General features: G+C 40.7%; 2 protein-coding genes across 2 annotated transcripts; both read right to left on the bottom strand.

Moving 5' to 3' along the window:
• Positions 1 to 872: 872 nt before the first annotated feature.
• LOC108783581 (uncharacterized) lies at positions 873 to 1418 on the bottom strand. Its single transcript, XM_018552181.1, has one exon. It carries the CDS (start codon positions 1416 to 1418, stop codon positions 873 to 875), a length of 546 nt encoding a protein of 181 aa, XP_018407683.1.
• Positions 1419 to 10863: 9445 nt separating this feature from the next.
• LOC108783580 (uncharacterized) lies at positions 10864 to 16005 on the bottom strand. The gene is made up of 4 exons (XM_018552180.1): positions 13185 to 16005; positions 12507 to 13079; positions 11114 to 12398; positions 10864 to 11071 (listed from the first exon to the last, which is right to left on the bottom strand). The coding sequence occupies exons 1-4, from the start codon at positions 16003 to 16005 to the stop codon at positions 10864 to 10866; spliced, it is 4887 nt and encodes a 1628-aa protein (XP_018407682.1).
• Positions 16006 to 22185: the final 6180 nt, after the last annotated feature.

Below are 22185 nucleotides of genomic sequence, written 5' to 3'. Positions count from 1 at the left end.
CCCCCCCCTTAAAATTCCACAACCTCGCATGATACGCAAATCTGGAAATAAGCTCTACTAGACCCCGCCAACAGCCCCCAAAAGGAATTGAGCTGTTCTCATCACTTGAAACCTCAAATGTATAATTTGACTGGACTATAATCGGTTCATACCGTAACGCTCGTAAGAGGACGATTGAACGAAAAGAGCGTTACGCACCGTCTATATACTGTCGACGAGTATATACTAAATACATATTGTGTATATACTACGTACATATACTACATATATTATATACTAAGGGAGAGAAAAAAAATACGAGGTAAATACGTTTACGTAATTTTTATTTTAAAAAATTTCTTCGCAACCATCATTTATATATTTTGAATACATTTTGCAAGGCGCAATTTGTAGCGTGATGTCCGCATCGCGTAGTATCAACGGCATCCATATCGGTTAAAGATAGGGTGCGTAAACCGCATCCAGGGTCTCGATGTGCACGCGTTCGTCGTCGTCCAGAAGCAAGTCTCGCAGCCACGTTCGTTTCTCATGTCCCTTGACGTACACGACTGCATCCTCCTCCTCGCATACAGCATTGGCAATCAGGCGTTTCGCCTCGCTGTACGGGGTCGTCCCGTCCGTCCATCGTAATCCATGGTGGTTGATAGCCAATCAACCAGGAAGCGCAAGACTTGTCGGATCTTGTCAAAAATTTCCATGGTACGGGATTCGTAAAAATGTAGTGCGTGAGTACGGTCTCGTGTTTCAGTACCGCCACTTCCTTCACGACGAATCGCCCGTTGACGACGAAACCTTGCAGATCCACGAACGTCGGCGTGTGCATGTCGGATGAAGACTGCAGACGATGTTCGTAGATTTTTATATCTACGCGCTTAGGTGATTTTGCGCACAACGTTGATCAGCGGGTTATATTCGATCACGCGATCGTGTATGATGAGGCAGTACGCGGTAGTATTCGCGGGCGCGTTTTCTTTGAATTCAAATTCTAAACGCACATCCACGGTGCCACTCTTGACCGATTCGTTCTGTCGAGAGCAGTCAATGATTACTAGAGGAAAACGTTCCTTAAAATAAACTGACCTGAGTAACGTTTCACCTCTTTCGCGGGGGATTTGATAGTAAGATGTACGGAAACGTACGAACATTTCGTACAAAATGGCGGTTTTGTGTTTGTCCCAATTTAGATTTAGATCATCATATGGAAAAAATTCAGAATTTAGATAGAGTTTCACGTTGGTTAATTTACAATTGTCGAGGTAATTTTTATGTGTTTCCATGTTATTTTTTTTATTAGTCTGCAGAACAAAGATGATGTATCGCGATTTTTCGAGCTGAGTCGCAATCTTGATAGCCCACGAGTGCTTCGTCATGCTCGGTAATAGAGGATACTCGTACAGATCCCACGAACGGAAACTCATACTCACTTGTCAGATATCGTCCGTTCTCCAAGATACGCAACATAGACAGTTTATTGACTTCGTTCAACGTAACGCCATTGTATCTTGTTCAATCTAATTGCATCTAATTGAAGTTTCGGCTCAGTCGCTGCATCTCCCACAACGCAATTGTTGTCGTTGCGCGCTCGTATCAAAATCAATTCGTGACGCGCGTTGATCACCACGCATTTGTAATCTTCGCAAAGGCCAAACAACATGTTCAACGGTACGTAAAAACTAAAATATCCATCACGTGATACTAGTCTTTTTACATCATTATCAAACACCGGATGTGGAAATCCGGCATTCTCCATATGATGTGTGAAGTCATCTGAAAACGTTGAATAGCCCTTCAAAAGACTAGTTATTCCAACGTTTCTGTTACGATCAATCTCAGTACCATTGAGTTCGTATCGAATTTCCTCAAACATGAACGCCACGCAATTAATTCCAAGCTGTGGAATAATTGTATTGTGCTTTACATGTTGTCTCTCTGATAACGTTTCTCAATTATCATTGAATTCCAGTGATTCGCCTTGCTCATCATTTGTTGTACTCTAATCATTTGAAAAGAATCACGATGAATTAAAAAATTAAACATGATAGATGTGCAATATTTCAATACTGCTTTCATGATAATTTTTCATAAATTCTATTTCAATAGTGTTATGCTAACATGCTATTTTAAAATTTCGATTCAATTCTTCTTACGACAGATCCAAATTTAGCACTTCAAAGTACGTAAAAAAGTTGTTTCCTTTTTGCATTAAAAATTACTCAATATTTGCAAACTATACAGTGTTATTAGTTTGCATTGTGTAATATACTATTTATATTATTATACATATATTAAAATTCTATTTCATTCACAACATTTTTTTTTTAATTTATATAATATAACCTATATTTTTATTATTATTAATCTTTGTATATTTTACATTTTACCTTTTATTTATTTAAAATGAGAGATTAAATAATCATGTTTTTATATTTTTTCTTTTATTTTCATCTTCAAATTTTTCAATATTTATCATTACATTTTAATATTCATTTACATATATGTTTTATATAAACATTAAATTAAGAATTTTTAGATTAATATTCATTGTTTACACAGTAATAACGTATAATACACAGTACACATTACAAATTTAGTACAATCTAAACTAATTCTACGTGTTAAACTTAAAATATAAGTATCTTATAATAGATACAACTTAAAGTCATTTGAATTTGCTGCACTTTTGGTCGATGGGGCGGGGCTTAACATCGGAGATGTTGACAGATGTTGTTCTCTTTCTATTGCATGGGTTAGCTACCAATTTGAAGTTGCTGCTAGCAGTTCATTTTATATAGTCAAAGGTACGCGCCCGCCGTCACGTTGCACTCTACGCGGATGATGTTCACGGTCATTATGTTGACCGACACGTCCGACTGGTGCCATTTTCGCGGTTCTAATACACGATTTGAAAATCCCAGCAGCGACCCGATGCTGTTGGGTTTATAAAAGTTTATTCTGAAGGCGCATACGATCTCGCATCTCATCGTGTTGTAGTTTGCGCGGAACGCTATCGGGTACTCTGCATCCACGTCGTCGTCGTAGTCATCGCGAGTTGCGTCCCTACGCACCGCGTCCCCACGCACCGCGCCATCGAGCGAGTCGGGCAGCGGACGTTTCCGCGAGATCGCGCGTTTCAGAAATTCGTTTATGGCTCGCAGTTCGTACGAACCCTTAGGGATCGTAATTTCCGTATCGTCGTTTCCAAAGTAAAATTTGTCGTTCGAATCGTTCACGTTCGGTATCGTGTGATAGGTCTCGAAGATCGTCAGACCGAGCTCGTAGTCGTCGTCGCTCAAGTCTATCGCGAGAAAGTAGTTCGCCGCGAGGACGCTGCTCTTCCCGCTCAGCGTGAGTGTCAGCGACATTATGGTTCGACGAGTACTGAGATTGCGCGACATCTCGTTGGGCTTTTTAAAATTCGACGGTTTGTAGAAACCGCAGACACATCTGTCCGCAAAAGTTCTGATCGTACGTCTGATATGTCGTTCGATTGTACTCTATTGCGGTCGTAACGCCGAAATATCGCACGAGTTCCTCGAGCGGTCGGAGATTGCCGAAACTGTCAAAGCACACGACGCGGTTGTTCCTCTTCGCGTACGCTATCCAATGAGTACCGGGGCCCGTAGCATCGTCCAGATTCACGATACCGCTTTCGTTTCGGCGCGCACCGCTCGTCGGTAACGCGTGACGCATGAAAACCTCTCTAAAGTACGATATGCGCATACGCCTCGCGAGCTGGTCCAGTTGCACGTTGGTGGTTGGGACCGTGAGCATTTTTATCGTTTCTTCGACGTTTTTTTTTTCCTTTCTGTCCATGTCCGCGTTTGTACAGGGCGAGATCGTTGCTTCAGCCCGCGTACATGTCTGTACAGAGCGAGATACAGTCCGCGGCTCTGTTCCATCGCGCGATCGTGACGTTGCAGCTCCTCGAGCTGACGTCGCGCGGCTTTGCTGTCGTTTACCGCTTTCGCCACGCTGGCCGCTCCGCCGATCAGGGACCCGAGGGCGTCCAATATTGGCAGAATCGGCAACACGCCGCCTCGTTTCGCTGTCGGAAGTATCTGTTTTTTCGTTGCAGGTTTTTTCCCCCTCGACTTCTTCTTCTTCTTCATGCCAATGCCGATCTTGGTCTTGGCTTTCATCGCTGCCCAGATAGCAGCAGCGGTGGCTCTCTCGCCCAGAACCGAATCTCTCGCGGTAACGCGTTTTCGCGCCTCCGCGGCGAGTACCTCGTCCGCCGCGTGCCTATCGGCGAGATCGTTGCTTCGAGAATACGCGATGTCGTGCTCGCGGCACGCCGCGTCCAGTGGATTTACTCCCGCGTCGCCTCTGGCCAATCGTTTCCTCAGTCGAGTGCCAGGGCCGCAAAACTGGTACCCGGGGATATGTAACTCGAAAGGAAGCGCGTTTATCGCCCGATTTAACAGTTTTCTTCGCTCATCGCTGACATTCGCCGCAATTCTTAATCAGAGGCGACGGACCGTCGATGTGCGTCTGCTGACTCGGCAAGTTGTAGTGCTTCAGGTACCGTTGAACCTCCGAATCGGCTCTTATGTGCTCGGGCAGTTTGTCCCACAACAAATCTATGTACTGCTCGCACTCTCGCAGCAGAATAACTTTCGGTACGTATTCCAGCTCGGCAGAGGTCAAGCTGTGCAGACGGTCCGACGCGACGATGAACATTTCGATCACTGAGCGATTTCGCTCCGTGCGTCTCTATAAATAGGCCCGCTCGCGGTGTCGTTTTTCAGTCGCGAGTATGCGTCAGTCGCGCACCATCAAGGTGTCGAATCTCGACGCCAAAGTACAGACGGAGAAGAAAATGCGCAAGCATGGAAACATGCTGCCGAGTACTATACGCGCGATCATCTGCGGCCCGTCGAACTGCGGCAAGACCAACGTGCTTAGTGTGGCCATGGTGTAATAAGTAAGGTGAACCATTGCGCATAATGGCGGAGGTTTGTAATCTTGACCAATCAGAGTTGTACTATTTTGCGGCGCAAACTATCGATATATTTGAAAATTAAAGAGAGGAATAAGAAAGTGTAATAATTTTTAAAGGGGAATCATAGTAATTTTTCATTAAAAAATCGACTTTCTTGTTGTTTAAAATACTCTGATGTAGATATGGAAAATTAATGGCTATGCAAAGAATAACTCATGAGTAATTCGATCTTTCTAAATTAATTTGGCACAAACTTGATAAAAACTCAGAAACTACTTACATTCAAATACATTTGAATTTAGAAAAATCGTTTTGGCTCCCCTTAATCACTTGAGCTTCCCCCCTAATAAAAATACATGTAAGGCGATTTTTGGCGTACTTCTGGTATAGCAACCAAAAGCAATCGCGACTAAGGCTATCTTCGTTTTTAAGGATCAGAAAATAAAAGAGTCTAATTGCAATTGCTTTTGGTTGCTATACCAAAAGCACGCCAAAAATCGCCTATAATAGAATTGTTAATAATAATAAAATATGTCATTTATTTAAAACAAAGAATAATGAGAACAAAACATAAAATATTTATTCAAAACAAAGAGAATAATGAAAACAAAACATTAAATATTTAAATATATTGTTTAAATTTTGTTGCACATGTTTTAATTTTTTCTTCGCCTTTCTTGTAAAATTTTTTTGTTTTATAAAATAATTAATATGCCGCAGGCGTATATATGTACGGCATCTCACTAAACAAGCGATTACAGTCACCGGCAAAGAAACTTTATTGTGTATAATGCTTGTTAACTTGTCAAAAATTAAACATTCTGTACTAAATAATTTGCCGTGAAATTTAAAGAACTCTTCATTCATAACATTGGCCGCTAACTGTAAATTTTTAGATGGATATAAACAGTTGCCTCTAGATATACAAGATAACCAGTCATCTTTAGCAGGAAGATCTGCAGTAGGCACACCTAATTCCGGATATTTGTGCCGAAATCTGTGTGCAATGTATCCAGCAACGTATATAAGTGCTTCTTTTTCGACAGTTTCAACAGCTACCAATTGTTCAAATTCACGAAGTAAGGACAATTCGTCGTTGGAGGGAGTAACATCGACAAGAGGGTTAACTGGAAGAATTACGTGAAAGAAAATAAAATTACAATGTGTACTTCTGAAAATTTTAATTTGTTTTACTCCATTTCCGTTTACTGTCAATATAAAATAATATACATAATTTCTTAAATAACGCCCACTAATGATAGTGATATTCCTAATAAAAAGTTGAATCGAAGTTCCCTACCATTTTGCAATTTTTGCAAATTTTTTTTTAATTATAATATACAATTTTAATTATTATAAATATAATAATATTATAATAATAATAATATATAATATAATACTTTTGGTATAAGTAGTATAAGTAGTATAAGTAGTATAATATATAATATTATACTACTTATACTACTACAATAATACTCAAATACCTTCGTCTTCATTGTCATTTTTGTTTTCGGCAACTTCAGTGATTGTGGAAGATTTAACATCGTTAATTTCCATGATTTCTTTTACTTCATCTGCAAAATTATCGTTATCATCAAGATCCAATAATGTGTTGAAGCATCAAGTGTATCTGTCACATTCATGAGAGTAACTGATGTTAAATCATTTTCTGTGTTATTATTCTTAGACAAAGCATATCCGGAATGCTTTCCAAGAATATACCACTTTAAACGATTCTGTACTTCCACTGGTGACGGATGATTATGAGCAGCTCCCATTGCTCTTATATACGAGAAAAAATTCTCCAGAATGTCCTGATTCAGTCTTCTCGTAATGATGAAACTGATGGTGAATGCTTCGGTCGAATACTTTTCCTTTACATACGATAGTAACTGCCTAAGGGAGTTGTTAGTCAGTAAATATTTTCTTTTGAAACGGAAGTAGTGTCCTTCTATTCGGAGTTCGCAAATTACTTATAAATTTGTCCATTTCTTCCAGAACCTTGTCTTGTTTCGGTAACTCTACTCCATATGCATGCAGGCCATCATGTTTGCCAAATTTCAACTGGGAATTTAATATGTCAAACCAGTCATTAATAAGATTCACAATCGTCGACATTATGTGCCAATTTTTATTTGTTAAAAATCCCTGACTACCGCAGTATTCGATCGCTTTAGCATTTCAATTAGAAAATATTTGAGCAGCTAATTTGACGGATTGTCGCTGATTTCCTTTAACATCTAAATGTAGTCTGGACAGATTGAAGGCTATTTTTAACTCGTTCGAATTCAGCGTAAGTAATTGTTCTAAAATTTCTTTGGTTATTAACTTGCCATCAACAACAAATCCTGAATCTAAGAAGTTATTTCTAAGTAGTTTTATTAAATGAGGAACGTCGGCAAACACATAAACTTTTAAGGTTTCATCACACGGGTGTACAAAGAAGCATCTTTTCTCTTCGATTGGTTCTGTCCTCACAGTATGAGTTTCATTATTCGAAAGATCTACACCTATATTCATAGATTTCCACAAGCGTGAATTTGTAGGTCCAAATCACTTGTGACTGCAACAACAATATAATCTTTTTCATAAAGACGTGCGATCGTTTCCAATAAAATGTCTTTTGTCATGGGTGTATCAAAATCATAAAATATGGGTTGCTTCCATTTATCAAAAAGACTTCGCGCCATTATGAATTGGCAGGTTTTGTGCGACCCATATATTTTTTGTTGACGACGTTCTAAGTCGATTTTATTGGAAATGTATAATTCATCAAAAGATAATACAGTCAGCTTCTCTATGGTACTTAAATCATGCCCCTTATCGTGCATTATGTTCAAAACATCTTTCAATACACCTGGTTGGACATTGAAATTTGCACTCCAATTCTTTAAAGTTTGCACACAAGGCAAAGGAAAGTTGTTTACTGTCCGCAAGTAATTATACGCTTTAGCGCTAACTGAGTGAAGAGCAATCGCAGAGGAAATGTCTTCAGCCGACCAATTAATACGTTTCTTCTTTGAAGACATAAGGTTTTTAATCTGTCCTGGCGTAAAAACTGTACTCAACGTATCATATGCCATTTTTTCAGCTTCATTTTCCATGTTCTTATTAAGTTGGAGGAACTTGTTGTCTTTTTCAATTAACTCTTTTTTTAGATGCTGATTGTCTTCGGTTAGTTGCGCATTAATATTATGTAACTGTGTACATTTGAGACTGAGTTTTTCATTTTCTTCTTGCAATATTTTTAGACGTTTCAGAGTCCTTTCCGTTTCATCATTGAACCGTTTATTCATTTGACCTCTGTAAAACATACATTAAATATAAAAATTAATATAACATAGTACACGAACGTGGGGTATTTAATATTTAGATATATTGCTATATGTAACAAATTATAAATACATACGATTGTATTGTTTCGGCACATTCTAATGACACGTCGAGTCTACTTTCCATTAGCTCTTCTTGCATTTCACTTTGAATTGGCATTGTACTGTTACTGTAATATAATGTTATTGATAAATAACACTATTACGTAAAATAAATCTTACTAATATGAATTACGAGGTATATTTTTAGTCCTTGATGTTGTGTTACATAACATAACTCAGAATTGTTTCAACATAAATTTGTTACTTACCCTCTACTAATTCTTTGTTTCCTTTCTGTTTCGATATTCAGATATTCTGTTGGTACTGCATCTTTCTTCAACCGTCGAATCACTCGTGATTGATTTTTCGAACGTTGTTCTGTCCATTGTTCCTCTATGCAGTTCGCTAGAAAATGTCGTTCATATACTACATCTGAAAATAACGTTTCTTATTAAAGTTCAATATAATCTATATCTCTATGTCTCTATATCTATTATTTTATAATTCAGTTTATAAATTTGCATTATTAGTTACTACATCATTACAACAGTTAGTGACAAAAAAATATGAATCATAAACTCACTGTATGTTTGTTTCAGCTCTTCTTCTTTGCGTTTTCAGGCCTCAAGCCATTTCTTTCTTAAATTAGGTTCTTTAGGAAAATAGTAAACTTTACTACTTCCTTTAGCACGGCCAGTCCGCGTTTTACAATTTCGTATGCAACACACTGGCATATTACGTTCAAATGATCTAAATATAATTTCAAAAATCCAATTGTTTTCATTAAACAACAAGGCATCAAAAGCACTCAGCTGATTCATCGCTGCTCATCGCTCTCTAAGCGGCCATATTGAATTTCTGCAAAATAGTCACAACTTGATTGGTTGATGGTCCCCACTACTTTTAACCCACTGCGCATCCATCGGAATGGTTCACCTTACTTATTACACCATGAGTGTGACCATCCGTACTCTTTTGCCCGGACATGTACTCTTTTTGCGGGCGTCCGGGCGGATTTTCAATGTGTACTCTTTTTTGTACTACTTTTGAGACTGGAGAACGAGCTTGTACTCTTTGCACTCAGCTTCTCTCTTTTCATTGCTCTAGCCGAGCGATTGAATACGATTGGTTGGATCTATAAGTAATAACCAATTACGTTCATGTCGGGAAACACCCATATAGTGTATTGTGAAAGTTACTATAAGGGCATCTAGGAACTAACATGTTCAAGATGCGTTCCGATTTCACTGCCACTGCCAGTGCTGAAAATCTATAGCGTACGTATACAGTATACTGTGTAGTTTCAGCACTGGCAATAGAAATCGGAACGCACTCTTAGTGTTCTATTGTTTACATTTGAAATCTGCAAGACTGCCCAAGATTGCAAATAAGTAAGGTGAATGGGTTTCAAATAGAAACCGGAAACCTAAGAGCTCAAAGAAGAAGAACACTGCAAATGATTTAGGTGAAATAACCATTAATGAACATAACTATATTAGCACAAGAAAACAGTACATTCTTAAAATCTAGAAAAAAAACGAGCACTTTCATATTTTGTTTTTTATACGTTTCTAAATTTATAGGTTAGATAACTCTGTATCATTTGATGAGCTGTTCTGACGATATCTTGGCCAGTTTATACCGATAAGCGAAGGTAAGCAAACGTTCTTTTAAATACATATAAAAGTAAACTGAAAAAAAAAAATATATATATATACATATAAAAGTATATTTATTTAAATATACTTTTTAAAATAAATGCTGAACAGCATTTTTCACTACGTCTGATTATTTCTAAAAAAAAATAATTGCAAAAATAGAAAGGCTGTTTTCTTGTTCTTTTTAAAGATAGTAAAATTGTCTCTATCTATCTTTTCATATTCATTATTATGACTTTTATCACAGAAAGGAGAAAATAATAGTTAATAGTTCTTTTCGAATTAATTACCAATTATGGTTATTAACAAAATAATGTTTGAACTTTATTTCTAGATAAATCACACACACATATCATGCCACGGAGAAAATGTCATTTTTCTATGGAGTTGCAGCAGAAATATCCCTCATTCAAGCCAGGCAAAGATAGCAACTGTATATGCGCGAGGATTAAAATAATTTCACAACTCGTTCTTTCTTCGCGTCGTTCTTTCTCCTGTAGAACAGAACTGCTTTATTTAAAATATGATGATAGCTGCTTTGCTCGCAGCGTCTTACAAAATCGACCGACGTGTTGAGTCGGCCATCTTACAACATACAAAACTGGAACTATAATGAGAGCGCGTATTAACGGCTACAGTAAAATTAGAGTAGGGAGGAGGCCTCGTCAGTGCTGCCAACCAAAAATGCCTCCTAGCGTAAAACACCATTCATATACGGCGACTTATATTATTTCAAACCAAACATGCCGGCCGCCTTGGAAAGCACAGCTTTTCAAAATGTTTAAATAATCCTTTGTGTGGTAAAAAATAACTGAAACAAACATAAGTGATAATATTGCTTATACTATAACATGAATTATTGAAACCTGAATTAAATGTAAACTTGATATTAATGCTCCATGGGAAGCAAGCTCAGTCTGTTCGCTGGCCTTTTGAATATCCCTTTAGTAGTTTTAATCGTAACAGTGCGGACAACACCGTCGTCTCCAGGATGTGTTTCTAGCACTCTGCCGATAGGCCAATGCAATGGCGGTGTGTTGTCCTCTTTCACAAGCACCATGTTTCCAGGGACTACATTAATATCCTCGAGTTTCCACCTAGTGCGTTGTTGAAGTTGATGGAGATACTCCTTGGACTACCTCTTCCACAGATGCTGACGCATCTGATCGACCTTTTGCCATCGAGTAAGTCTATTTTCTTGAATGCCCAACAGAGTTGGCTCAGGAATGTCGGTAAGTGCGCTCCCAATGAGAAAATGCCCAGGCGTCAGGTACGTTAAATCATTAGGATCATTAGAAAGGACCGAGATGGGACGGGAGTTTAAAATAGCCTCTATTTGGATGGAAAAGATTTGCATTTCATCTGTCGTTAATAAAGTCGCACCGACCACCTTTCGGAAATGAGTTTTAAATGATCGGACTGCGGCCTCCCATATGCCGCCAAAGTGGGGGGTTCTAGGCGGTATGAAGTGCCATTGTATACCTTGAATAGCGCAATCTCGTGTTAAGTTGCGTACTTCCTCAATGAACATTTTGTGCAACTCTTTCAGTTTACGATCCGCTCCTATAAAATTCGTAGCATTGTCGGAGTAGATATCACTTGGCTTGCCTCGGCGCCCGATAAAACGCCTTAAAACGTGTATGAAGCCTTCAGCTGAAAGATCGAAAGCCATTTCCACGTGAACAGCCTTGGTTGCTAGACAAACAAAGATAGCAACATATGATTTGTTGGTCCTTGAATTACGCCGTTTGGATTCGCGAACGTGGAACGGTCCACAAAAATCCACTCCCACGTTTGAAAACGGTCGAGATACTTGAACTCGTGCTCTGGGGAGGTTACCCATGATCGGCTGAATAATTGAAGGATTGCTACGAAAGCACTTGATGCATCTTCGAATTATAAGTCGCACTATGTTTCTGCCATTTAAAGGCCAGAATTTTTGACGAATAGACGCTAAAGTTGCCTGTGGCCCTGCGTGTAGTAATCTGGAATGTTCATTTTCTATTAATAATTTTGTAAAGGGATGATTAGCTGGTAATAACATCTGATACTTCGCTGAGTATGGGAGATCAGCTCTTTGAAGTCTGCCACCGACTCGCATAATTCCTTGTTCATCTAGAAAAGGATTGAGAGGTAAAAGCTTACTATTCTTTGACAACGATTGATTATTTAGCAATAATTTGAGTTCAATCGAAAAAGTAGATGCTTGTATCATCTTGACCAATGAATTTATAGCTGAGTTAATTTCAATTGCTGATAATTCTCCTTGATGTTTGATTTCATTTGTATGGCAATTGTGGATAAAACGCAGAATATAACCTTGAACTCGTGTTAACTTATTGAAAGATGAGTATCTGCTGAAAAACTCCAAAGGCTCCTGCTGCGCCGCTACAGCCAATACTGTCCTCTTAGCTTCAGGTAATTCTTGATCATTTGATTAGTTCTCGTTACATTGCTCCGATATATCTTGTGTGGGCCATATGGGCCCATTCCACCACAAATCACAGGCAAGCAGTAGCGATGGCGTCATACCTCTTGAGATTATGTCCGCAGGATTGTGTAATGAATCTACATGAAACCAATTATTTGGATCTGAAAAGTCTTGAATCGCGCTCACGCGATTTGCTACAAACGTGTTCCATCTTCTTGGAGGTGACTTTATCCATGATAATATTATTGTAGAATCTGACCAATAATAGACATGTGTGAATACGATGCTTACAGACTCTAGTATCTTGTGCATTAATTGTGCTAATAATAAAGCTGCACACAATTCAAGGCGTGGTAAAGACAGATTCTTCAACGGAGCGACTCGAGATTTTGCACACAGCAGACTTGCCTTGTATGTCTCTTGTGAAATCTTGCTCCTGACATAGACGCAAGCTCCGTACGCCTTTTCGCTGGCGTCAGCGAAACCACATAACTCTAATTCCGTATGGTCAGAATGCACAACTCTTCGCATGACTTGAAGTTGATTTAACATTGGAAGTTCCGCTTCATAACGTGCCCACTGCGTTTGAATGTCGCTGGGCAAGGATTCGTCCCAATCAACTTTAAGTTCCCACAGTTGCTGTATGAGAATCTTCGCTGTAGTGATAATTGGCCCTAGAATTCCCAACGGGTCAAAAATGCGAGCGGTGTTGGACAAGATCCTTCTTTTAGTAATCTTAGATTTTTCTGGAATTGTGATATCGATCTATAGTATATCACCTTGAGAATCCCATTGTAAGCCCAAGGTACGTAAGCTTGTGCTATCGCTAATGTTTAGAATGAAGTTTGCAGACGTCGCAGAAATGCCATCCAGGACCGCCTGTTCATTGGAGACCCATTTGCTTAAAATAAATCCTGCCTTAGTTAATATCATGTTCACTTGATCGCATATTTCGATGAGCTCTTCAATGCTGTTGGCACCACTTAGAAAGTCATCTACGTAAAAGTCAGATAGGATTCTTGATGCTCCTATCGGTGAGCTGTCCTGCTCCAGTCTTGCTATTTCTTGCAAGGATCGTATCGCAAGGAACGATGCGGATGCAGTACCATATGTCACGGTGGCTAATTCAAAAGTTCGCACTTCCTCTGTGTCGTTGCTTCGCCATAAAATTCTTTGTAATCTCCGTTGAGATTTATCAACCCAGATTTGATGATACATCTTCGTCACGTCTCCTGAAATAACGTATTTCCACATGCGAAATTTGATTAAAATAGAGAATAAATCTGGTTGCAATGTTAGTCCTATCATGAGGACATCATTTAGCGATACCCCGGTGTCTGTCTTGCATGACGCGTCAAAAACTACACGAGTCTTAGTGGTGGTACTAGTACTCTTGATGACCTCATGATGTGGCATGTAATATGATACAGCTGTTTCTTGTGAATTCGCCTTGATAGGATTCATATGGCCAAGGTCGATGTATTCCTGCATGAACTGTGTGTATGCTGCCTTTAATTCAGGATGACGACTCAGTCTGCCTTCCAAAGCGTGAAAGCGTTTCAAAGCGATATCATAAGAATTTCCTAGTGTTTGCAGTTCATTTTCCCTGATGGGCAACTTTACAACGAAACGACCATCCTCAGCCCGGTAATGATTTTCCTTGTAATGAGTTTCGCATTGTCTTTCCTCGGCCGTGAGCACTGGCGTCGTAGAGATTTGCTCAGTCTGCCAAAATCTCTCGATGGCTCGTTCGAGATTGAGATGATTCGTTGTTACATTGCAATGTACTGTTTCTATGGGCGTAGTGATGCCCGGATATCTTCCACTTAGAACCCATCCAAAAAGGGTTTTCTGAAGTAACGGATGCTCTGCTGTTTCCTTGATTTGTCCAACGCACAGAGTGCTCCAGAATATTTCTGCACCTAAGAGTACTTCAATATCTGTTGATTGATTAAAATTTGGATCTGCGATGGGCAAATTTGGTGGTATCTTGAAAATGCTCTTGTCTATGGTGACATTAGGTAATCGTTCTGTGATTTTCTTCAAGACTAAACAATTGATGATAATGTTGTATGAATAATATCTTGAACTTAATTGCACTTGTACCATTTTCTTGACTTGACTGTAAGCATGATTAACTCCGACTATAGAGACATCGATCGGTCTCACTGTGAGGCCTAAACGTTGCACCAAATCTTCAGTTATAAAATTTGACTGCAAACCGGAATCAAGCAGAATGCGACATGCTTGTTTGTTTCCTTGATTATCGTGGGCGTTGACAACTGCCGTTGATAAGAAAACTTGCGAACATACGTTTAACATAGTTGCGTGTGCTACATTAGACGTGGATGAATTGCCTGTTGGCTCTGTGATCTGATTTGAGGAATTCGAGACCTTTGTTTCGGCTGTGTTACCAGGAATGTGAAGTAGAGAATTGTGCCGTTTTCCGCATGTTTTGCAACTGCCAGCCTTGCAATCCTTGGCTATATGTGATGAGACTTTCAAACAATTCCAGCATAATTTTGCCTCCTTTATGAAGTTTAGACGTTCCTCTGGTAAAAGCTCTAAAAACTGCTTGCATGAATATATCTGGTGATTTTCCTTGCATTTTTGACATGCTGCCGCCTTGGTGCTAACGAGAGCCGAAACCTTTTCTTGTCCAGCCTTTGCTTGCGCCTGCACCGAAGAACCTTTTCTATTGACAGCTTCTAACGTATGACATCGATGCTCTAAGAATTCCATTAAACGCTGCAGCGTGGGAATGTCATTTCCTGCGATAGTGTCTTCCCACTCTTTATTGGTATTGTGATCCAATTTACCTGTTACTAGATATATGATAGGGTCGTCCCATGAATCAATTGGGCGGCCCATTGCCTTCAAGGCCCTGGTGTGCTTGAGAACTTCATCGACTAACTGGCGAAGCGCTGCAAAATTCTCCTTAGAAATCGTTGGCAGCTCAAATAGTGCCCTGAGATGTTTTTGAATGATGAGTCGCTTGTTGTCGTATCGCTTTATTAACATTTGCCAGGCTTGCTCATAATTGTCAGCCGACATCTCGAGTGACTGAATTAATTCAGCAGCCTTTCCTTTAAGCGCTGCCTTTAAATAATGAAATTTTTGAATTTCAGTGATTGAACGATCTCTGTGAATAAGTGACTGAAACGTGTCATGGAACGGATACCATTCCTCGTAGGATCCTGAAAAAGATGGTAAATCAATTTTTAGTAATTTCAGATTGCCTGTTAATGCTCGATTACGATTGGTGCTCGTGGAACGCGCTTCAGCGCCCGAAGTGGCCGTTGCGCCACGAGAAATAATTAAATCCTGAAACCTTGACTTAATGTCATAATATGTCTCTTCGAAGTCGCTTTTTTCGGCTTCGTGTGTCGCGATTGTGTCCGCCGAATCTAGCAACTCTTCGATTTCCGACTGAATCTCGTCGAATTGTGACCACGTGACTTCAATTTTGGCTTTACGCTCTAATAATTGTGCTACATTGAGCTCGTTGACAACATTAGAACTGAGTGTATTATGCGCTCTTTTACACAACGCCTTTAGTTGGCCTCTACGTATCCTTAACCTCTTTAACCTATCCTCCATGACTCGACAGATATTATGAAATGCAAAGGAAATAAGTACCGTAGATAAGATGGGCAAAGATTTGGGACTTACCGACTTACCGACACTTACGACATCTATGAATGAGATCCTCCACTGTCACGCGTCCTTTTGACTACTGCTTTGTTTGAAAGTAACGGTCGCTGTGACCTTCAAGAACTGCTTGTTCCTTTACTGTTTCTCGAATATGCCTTGTTAGTTAGCGACTCGATTCCACTAACCTCAGACTAGCTTGTCTTGTTTCGTACAAGCTCACTTGCTGCTTGAAATGACTTGTTACCCTTGTGCTCGATTGCGTGCCACAAAGCGTTCGTTGTACGTTTCTTAATATTGTTCGCTCGAATGTGCCTTGTTGGTCAGCGATTCCGTTCCACTAACCTTAGACTAGCTTGTCTTGTTTCGTACAAGCTCGCTTGTATTGCTCGGATCCCTGTATCCGGCTCGAAGGACCATGAATATGCGCGAGGATTAAAATAATTTCACAACTCGAGTCGTTCTTTCTCCTGTAGAACAGAACTGCTTTATTTAAAATATGATGATAGCTGCTTTGCTCGCAGCGTCTTACAAAATCGACCGACGTGTTGAATCGGCCATCTTACACATACAAAACTGAAACTATAATGAGAACGCGTACTAACGGCTACAGTAAAATTAGAGTAGGGAGGAGGCCTCGTCAGTGCTGCCAACCAAAAATACCTCCTAGCGTAAAACACCATTCCTATGAGGCGAATTATATTATTTCAAACCAAACAGCAACAAAGTTGAATGTATTGTGTGCTTAACACATCTTTCAATTGCTAATAAAGGTTCAGCAGATTTGGATGCTCATATACAAAGTACAAAGCATCAAAGAAACCTGAAAAATATGGTCCAATGTCAGCAGATGGATAATTTTGTTGAAAAAGTCAAGTTTACAAGTATAAGTGTGTATGTGTTTGTAGTGTACGCAGGTGTGTATGTCGACGAGACGGCAGACAGACGGGACGAATACAATGAAAACGAAAGACGCGGACAGAAAAACAGCAAATATTAATTACGGCGCGAGTACTATGAAAAACGCGAGGGAATCTCCGAATCCCAAGACGGACGCGAGGCGCGGTCGGCGGTATAACGATACAAATACTCGTACGCGAAGTATACGCCAGCGGCGGATGACGGTCGCGGCGCGGATAACGCGGTGGGCGTTCCCTCTACGCAATGAGGGACGCTTCGCAGAATGTAAGGCACGGATACACTAACGCCCGACTGCCAAGAACGCTTGGCGGAGGCGAAGAACACTTCACCCCCTTTTCTCGTCGGTGCGTTAGGTCTAGGATACTGGCGTACGGCTGTCGAGAACGCTCGACGGAGGCAAAGAACGCTTTACCCCCTTTTCGCGTCGTAAGGCCAGCGGATCAGGAATTTTGGTGATCGACTGTCAAGAACGCTTGACAGAGACCAAGAACACTTGACCCCCTTTGCGCGTTGGAGCTAGGATCGGAGCGGAATTCGTACTGGAGCGGCGGTTAGGATAGAAGAGGCCTCCCGGAGCAATAATTACGCGTTTTATACTAATTATTGCTCCCGCTCGTATTATTATGGTCTTTTCCGTTATCACTCGGCGGTCGGCAATTCCTGCGGAGGGGATTGTCGATCGGCGATGTTCGGTCGCGTTCGGTCGGAGCGGCGGATAGCGCGAAGCGCAGATCGTTCGGCGATCTTCGGACGCGTTCGGTCGGAGCGGCGGTTACTACTGTCGTCGGCGGAAATTTCTAATATCGCGAGATATAACGATATCTGGTAACGCTCTTGGCGACTGGTATCGTCGGAACGATGCATTGCAGGGTGCATCGTTACAAATTAAAAAAAAATTTTAAAATTTTAAAATAAAAAAAATGGGATCTTTGAATACCTACAACCTCCTCGTGGTGGATCCCGGAAACTACATTTCAACAGTATATTTGTAGGCTAATAATAGGTACATTAAAACATTTGAAAAACATTTATAAAAATACCATTTATTGAAATTCTAGCCTATATTCTTTCTCTGTATAAACGAAATTGTTATCCATTTCAATTTTTGGCTGATTGCTGATGTGATTATATATAGGCTTCTGATCTGAGACTTTAAGAACTTATTTAAAACAAATTTAAAGCGAAAACCTGAGTGACAAGATTGGAGCAAATATGATTAATTTTTGAACAATTGTCCGCACTAATGGATTCGCCATTTTGAATTTGGAAAATCTGAAATCAAATTCGTAATTAGCGACCACAAAGTAGTAGGATATGCAATTTTATAGCAAATAAAAATTGTTTCGTAATTTTGGCTACTTTTTGAGGATCCTGGCCCACCGTGCAACGTCGGCATCTGCAATGTTCACCATGCACTCGGCACATACCGCTAGCGCTCCGCCTGTCGAATAGTAGCACTGAATCTGACAATGCTTCACGCGAAAAACACCCAATGCCGATTTGCGCGTCTGGTATAAGTTTTCGCATACGATCGGTATCGTTCTCCAGATCGCTAACGTATCTCGTATCGTTCGATAACACACTCTCGTCGGAAGACTCAACGTCCATAACGTCTTCGAAATTCACATCTTCCAACGCTTCATCCACGATATTTCCGACATCATCGGGATCCATAACTTGGATATCGTCGATCACTATATGTCCAACATATATTCTCGCATCTTCGCACGATCGATTCGCGACACTTAATGAGACGCAACGCGCTTCCGACTCGTTATATATTTCGTTTGCAGCTTCTTTATCTCTTTGTCCTGTCCTCTCAGTACGCGTCTTCTTAGAAATGCATCTCGAAAGAAAGCGCGTATTAATTTGATACTTGTTTTCGCGCGATTTCGTTGAAAGGGTTCCGGCGCTCCCACTTGTCGCGACGTGTCGCCGGTCTTCCTAGAAAAATATCGTTATCGCGAAAGATAGCGTGTATTAATTTAATACTCAATGAAGAAGAATTTTTCAGGGGTGGGGGGGTGGCTTTTGAACATGCTCGCGCTGGACCGATGATCTCATCGCGCATGCGCAAAACACTACATCGATGTCACGTGACCAATGCCACGTGATCACTGCGGGGGAGGCTTGACTTATTTGATGATCTCATCGCCCGATGATGTCATCGCCTGCATTGGCTGCATCGCCTCGAAAGGGTGGCGGCAGCTTTTGAAATTTTATACCCAAACAATAACATCTCGGCGGCGCGATAAGGCGGTTAGGCCGGCGCGGCGGCGGCGCGATAAGGCGGTTAGGCTGGAGTCACATTGAGCGGTAATTACAGCGGAACGGAACAGCGAGACCAATCACAATCGCAGAAAGTAAAGCAGCGGAATGATTGTAGAGTTCTGATTGGTTTCACTATTCCGTTCCGCTGTAATTACCGCTCAATGTGACTCCAGCCTTAGGCCGGCCGGCGCGATAAGGCGCCTCGGCTCCCCCCTCCCCTCCCTCGTACCTTCCCCGCGCCCCGCACCCCCCTCGGAGCCCCATGGGTCTGAACCCGCCTAGTCTATCTACTCAATTTTACACCGTTATTGGTATTTAAAAAATGTTTAAGAAATTTCTCTAGCAATGCTTATCGGCAGAACTTTTAGAAAACAAATAAATTGAAGATTTCAAGGACTCTTTTATATAATAATAATTAATACGTTAAATAGGGCGAATAAGAGTCAAATTACAATTAAAAATCTAAATCTGATAATTTATATATATTCTAATATTATATATTGCGAAGAATATCACGTAATTTTTGGCGTTTCGTCCTGGCTTCCACTACTGGACTCATCAGTAAGGCATTGTAGTGGAAGCCTACCTTAGACGCCTGTGTTTCAAGACCGAAAATCTTTTGGCGCACAAATATTTAGAATGGGGGACATTTCGGATTATTATAGTTGCGTTGCAAGACCGAAATCTTTCGGCGCGCAATAATTAGGGAGAGGGAACATTTCAGATTATTAGAGTTGCGTTGCAAAACCGACAATTGTTCGGCGCGCAATTTGGGGGACTACATATATTAATAGAACGTTATTTCCTACTTTGGATAAATATTGCAAAGAATATCACTACGTCGACTCAAAGCAAGATGACAAAAGCATCTATGTCATTTTCAAGTTAAGGTTAGTAATAATTACTGTAGATAACTGAGTAAAAGTAAATGCGCAAGAATGTTTGCGTGCGTGCGTGCGTGCGTGTGTGTGTGTGTGTGTGTGTGTGTGTGTGTGTGTGTGTGTGTGTGTGAGAGAGAGAGAGAGAGAGAGAGAGAGAGAGAGAGAGAGAGAGAGAGAAATTAAATGTAGACTGTAAGCGTGTGTACTGTTGAGCCTGACAGACCCTGTAAGTACCCGCATGCATCGATGAGCGTCGCCGTCCCTGGTTACCTTCCGTATTCGACTTGTGATACGCTAACTATTTCTCTTTATAATTCAAAAATTAAGCTTCGGACGAATTTTTGCCAAAAGAAAAATCGTCTCAGAATACCGCCAGCAATACGTCCCTTTATGGACAAAAGGTTATTCTGAATCACCCTGTATACCGTTTTCAGGCCATCTTCCAATTTTATAGCCAGAACTATTGATGTATTAAGTTTTAACGACAGAACTCTTTAAATTTTTGTACTTTACATCTTATACGTTCGAAATCCGGTGAGATGCTGGATGGTAAGGCGGGAAGTTGGCATCTTATTTTTCAAAACGTTTTTTCTGGATGTAATTTGTTAAAATTATTGATGAAACCGGTATAGAACAGTAGAACCATCGCGGATGCGAGCAGAACTGGTGTCATTTCATGTGATGCTGATATATGATATGTTAGCTTCAAGTATAAGAAAAGCTTATACTAATAGTAAGTGAATATTCGCATTTATACTAACCCAAGAACAGTTCCGCAAATTAGCACATTGAAGATTCTCATACAAAATCCATAATAAAGTATTAAAAGTTCATAAACGATTTCAAAAGTGTAATTTTCGATCTTGAGTGAAATAAAACAAAGATTATATACTGCTGTAATTAAAATATGTACAATGGATCCGATTATTATGCGAACTATCCAGTTACGCAACCGTCGATGTTTATTTCGAGCACCGAGTGCTTCTAATGTATCGTTTACTATGGAGAGTTCATGTAAACATATTTTTAATTCCTTCAAAAAATTATATTGCTTAATTATGCGAAATAAAATAGAAAGTATCATAATTTCATACTTGAATAAAAATTATTAGTTGCTTTCCATTTACTCCGATTCTCAGATAATTTTCACTTGTGACGTCATTACTCAGTTGAATGCGCATTCCTTTTGCATTCTGAGAAGTGAGATTTAACTGAGGTTTTAACCTATAATCTGCACAAGCTCGAGACCGTGTGCTTTATTGAGTCTCGTAGACTCACTTTAAAAGTAAGGTTATAAATCTGTGTTATTTGTTAATTTTATCAATTAAGCAAGTAGTGACGTCATTAATCTGAGTGTAACGATGCCCCCCTAAAATTCATCGTCCCTACGTGGTGCCATCGGGAAAAAGGGGCGAGGCGCCTGCAAATAGATTATTATAAAATAATTCACCGGTACAGCAGCCGTCGAAACCGCCAGTCTCGTCGGAAAATGCCGACTGTCGCCGGAGACCGCCGATCGGAAACCTTCTCTCCCACGAGAAGCCGATCGGCGGAAATTGTCGAAGACAACCGGGGCAATTCGAGCGAGGCTGGCGGTTTAAGTATATAATACAGCGACGTCGAGCCGCGAGAGCCTTTTTCCGCTCAACATTTTTCCGATCCAGATCGCTCCGAAATCACCAGCTCCTGAGTACTCCGAGACCGCTTTCCGAGGCCTGCTCGTTTCCGACGAACCTAGGGGGTAGGGTGTTCCCTGTCTCCGCCGGGCGTTCCCGGCCGCCGGACGAGCCGTCAACGAGGCACCTCGAGTACGCACCGCGGTGTTCCGACGAACCTAGGGAGTAGGGTGTACCCTGCCTCTGCCGGGCGTTCCCAGCCGCCGGACAACCGCTGCAACTCTCTTTATTTCCGCATCTTCTTTTCCGAATCCCGAATTTCCTTCCCGATACTCGACATTCGAAAAGGGGTAGGGCGCTCTCTGCCTCTGTCGGGCGTTCCCGACCGTCGGGTATCGACTCCGTTCCTCTTCCCATGTTCGTGTTCGTTTCGCGTCGCG

The sequence above is a fragment of the Cyphomyrmex costatus genome, unplaced genomic scaffold, assembly GCF_001594065.2.
Source record: "Cyphomyrmex costatus isolate MS0001 unplaced genomic scaffold, Ccosl1.0 scaffold1546, whole genome shotgun sequence".
Classification (NCBI taxonomy): Eukaryota; Metazoa; Arthropoda; class Insecta; order Hymenoptera; family Formicidae; genus Cyphomyrmex; species Cyphomyrmex costatus.
This window is presented reverse-complemented; position numbering and strand designations above follow the sequence as displayed.

Excerpts from the sequence above, each read along its gene's own strand:
- LOC108783581 (XM_018552181.1), bottom strand. The coding sequence starts at position 1,418 with ATGAGTTTCCGTTCGTGGGATCTGTACGAGTATCCTCTATTACCGAGC.
- LOC108783580 (XM_018552180.1), bottom strand. The coding sequence starts at position 16,005 with ATGGAGGATAGGTTAAAGAGGTTAAGGATACGTAGAGGCCAACTAAAG. Across the intron at positions 13,080-13,184 it reads CTTACAATGGGATTCTCAAG|GGCCAATTATCACTACAGCG; the intron begins GTGATATACTAT and ends TGGGAATTCTAG. Across the intron at positions 12,399-12,506 it reads TGCGGACATAATCTCAAGAG|AATTACCTGAAGCTAAGAGG; the intron begins GTATGACGCCAT and ends CAAATGATCAAG.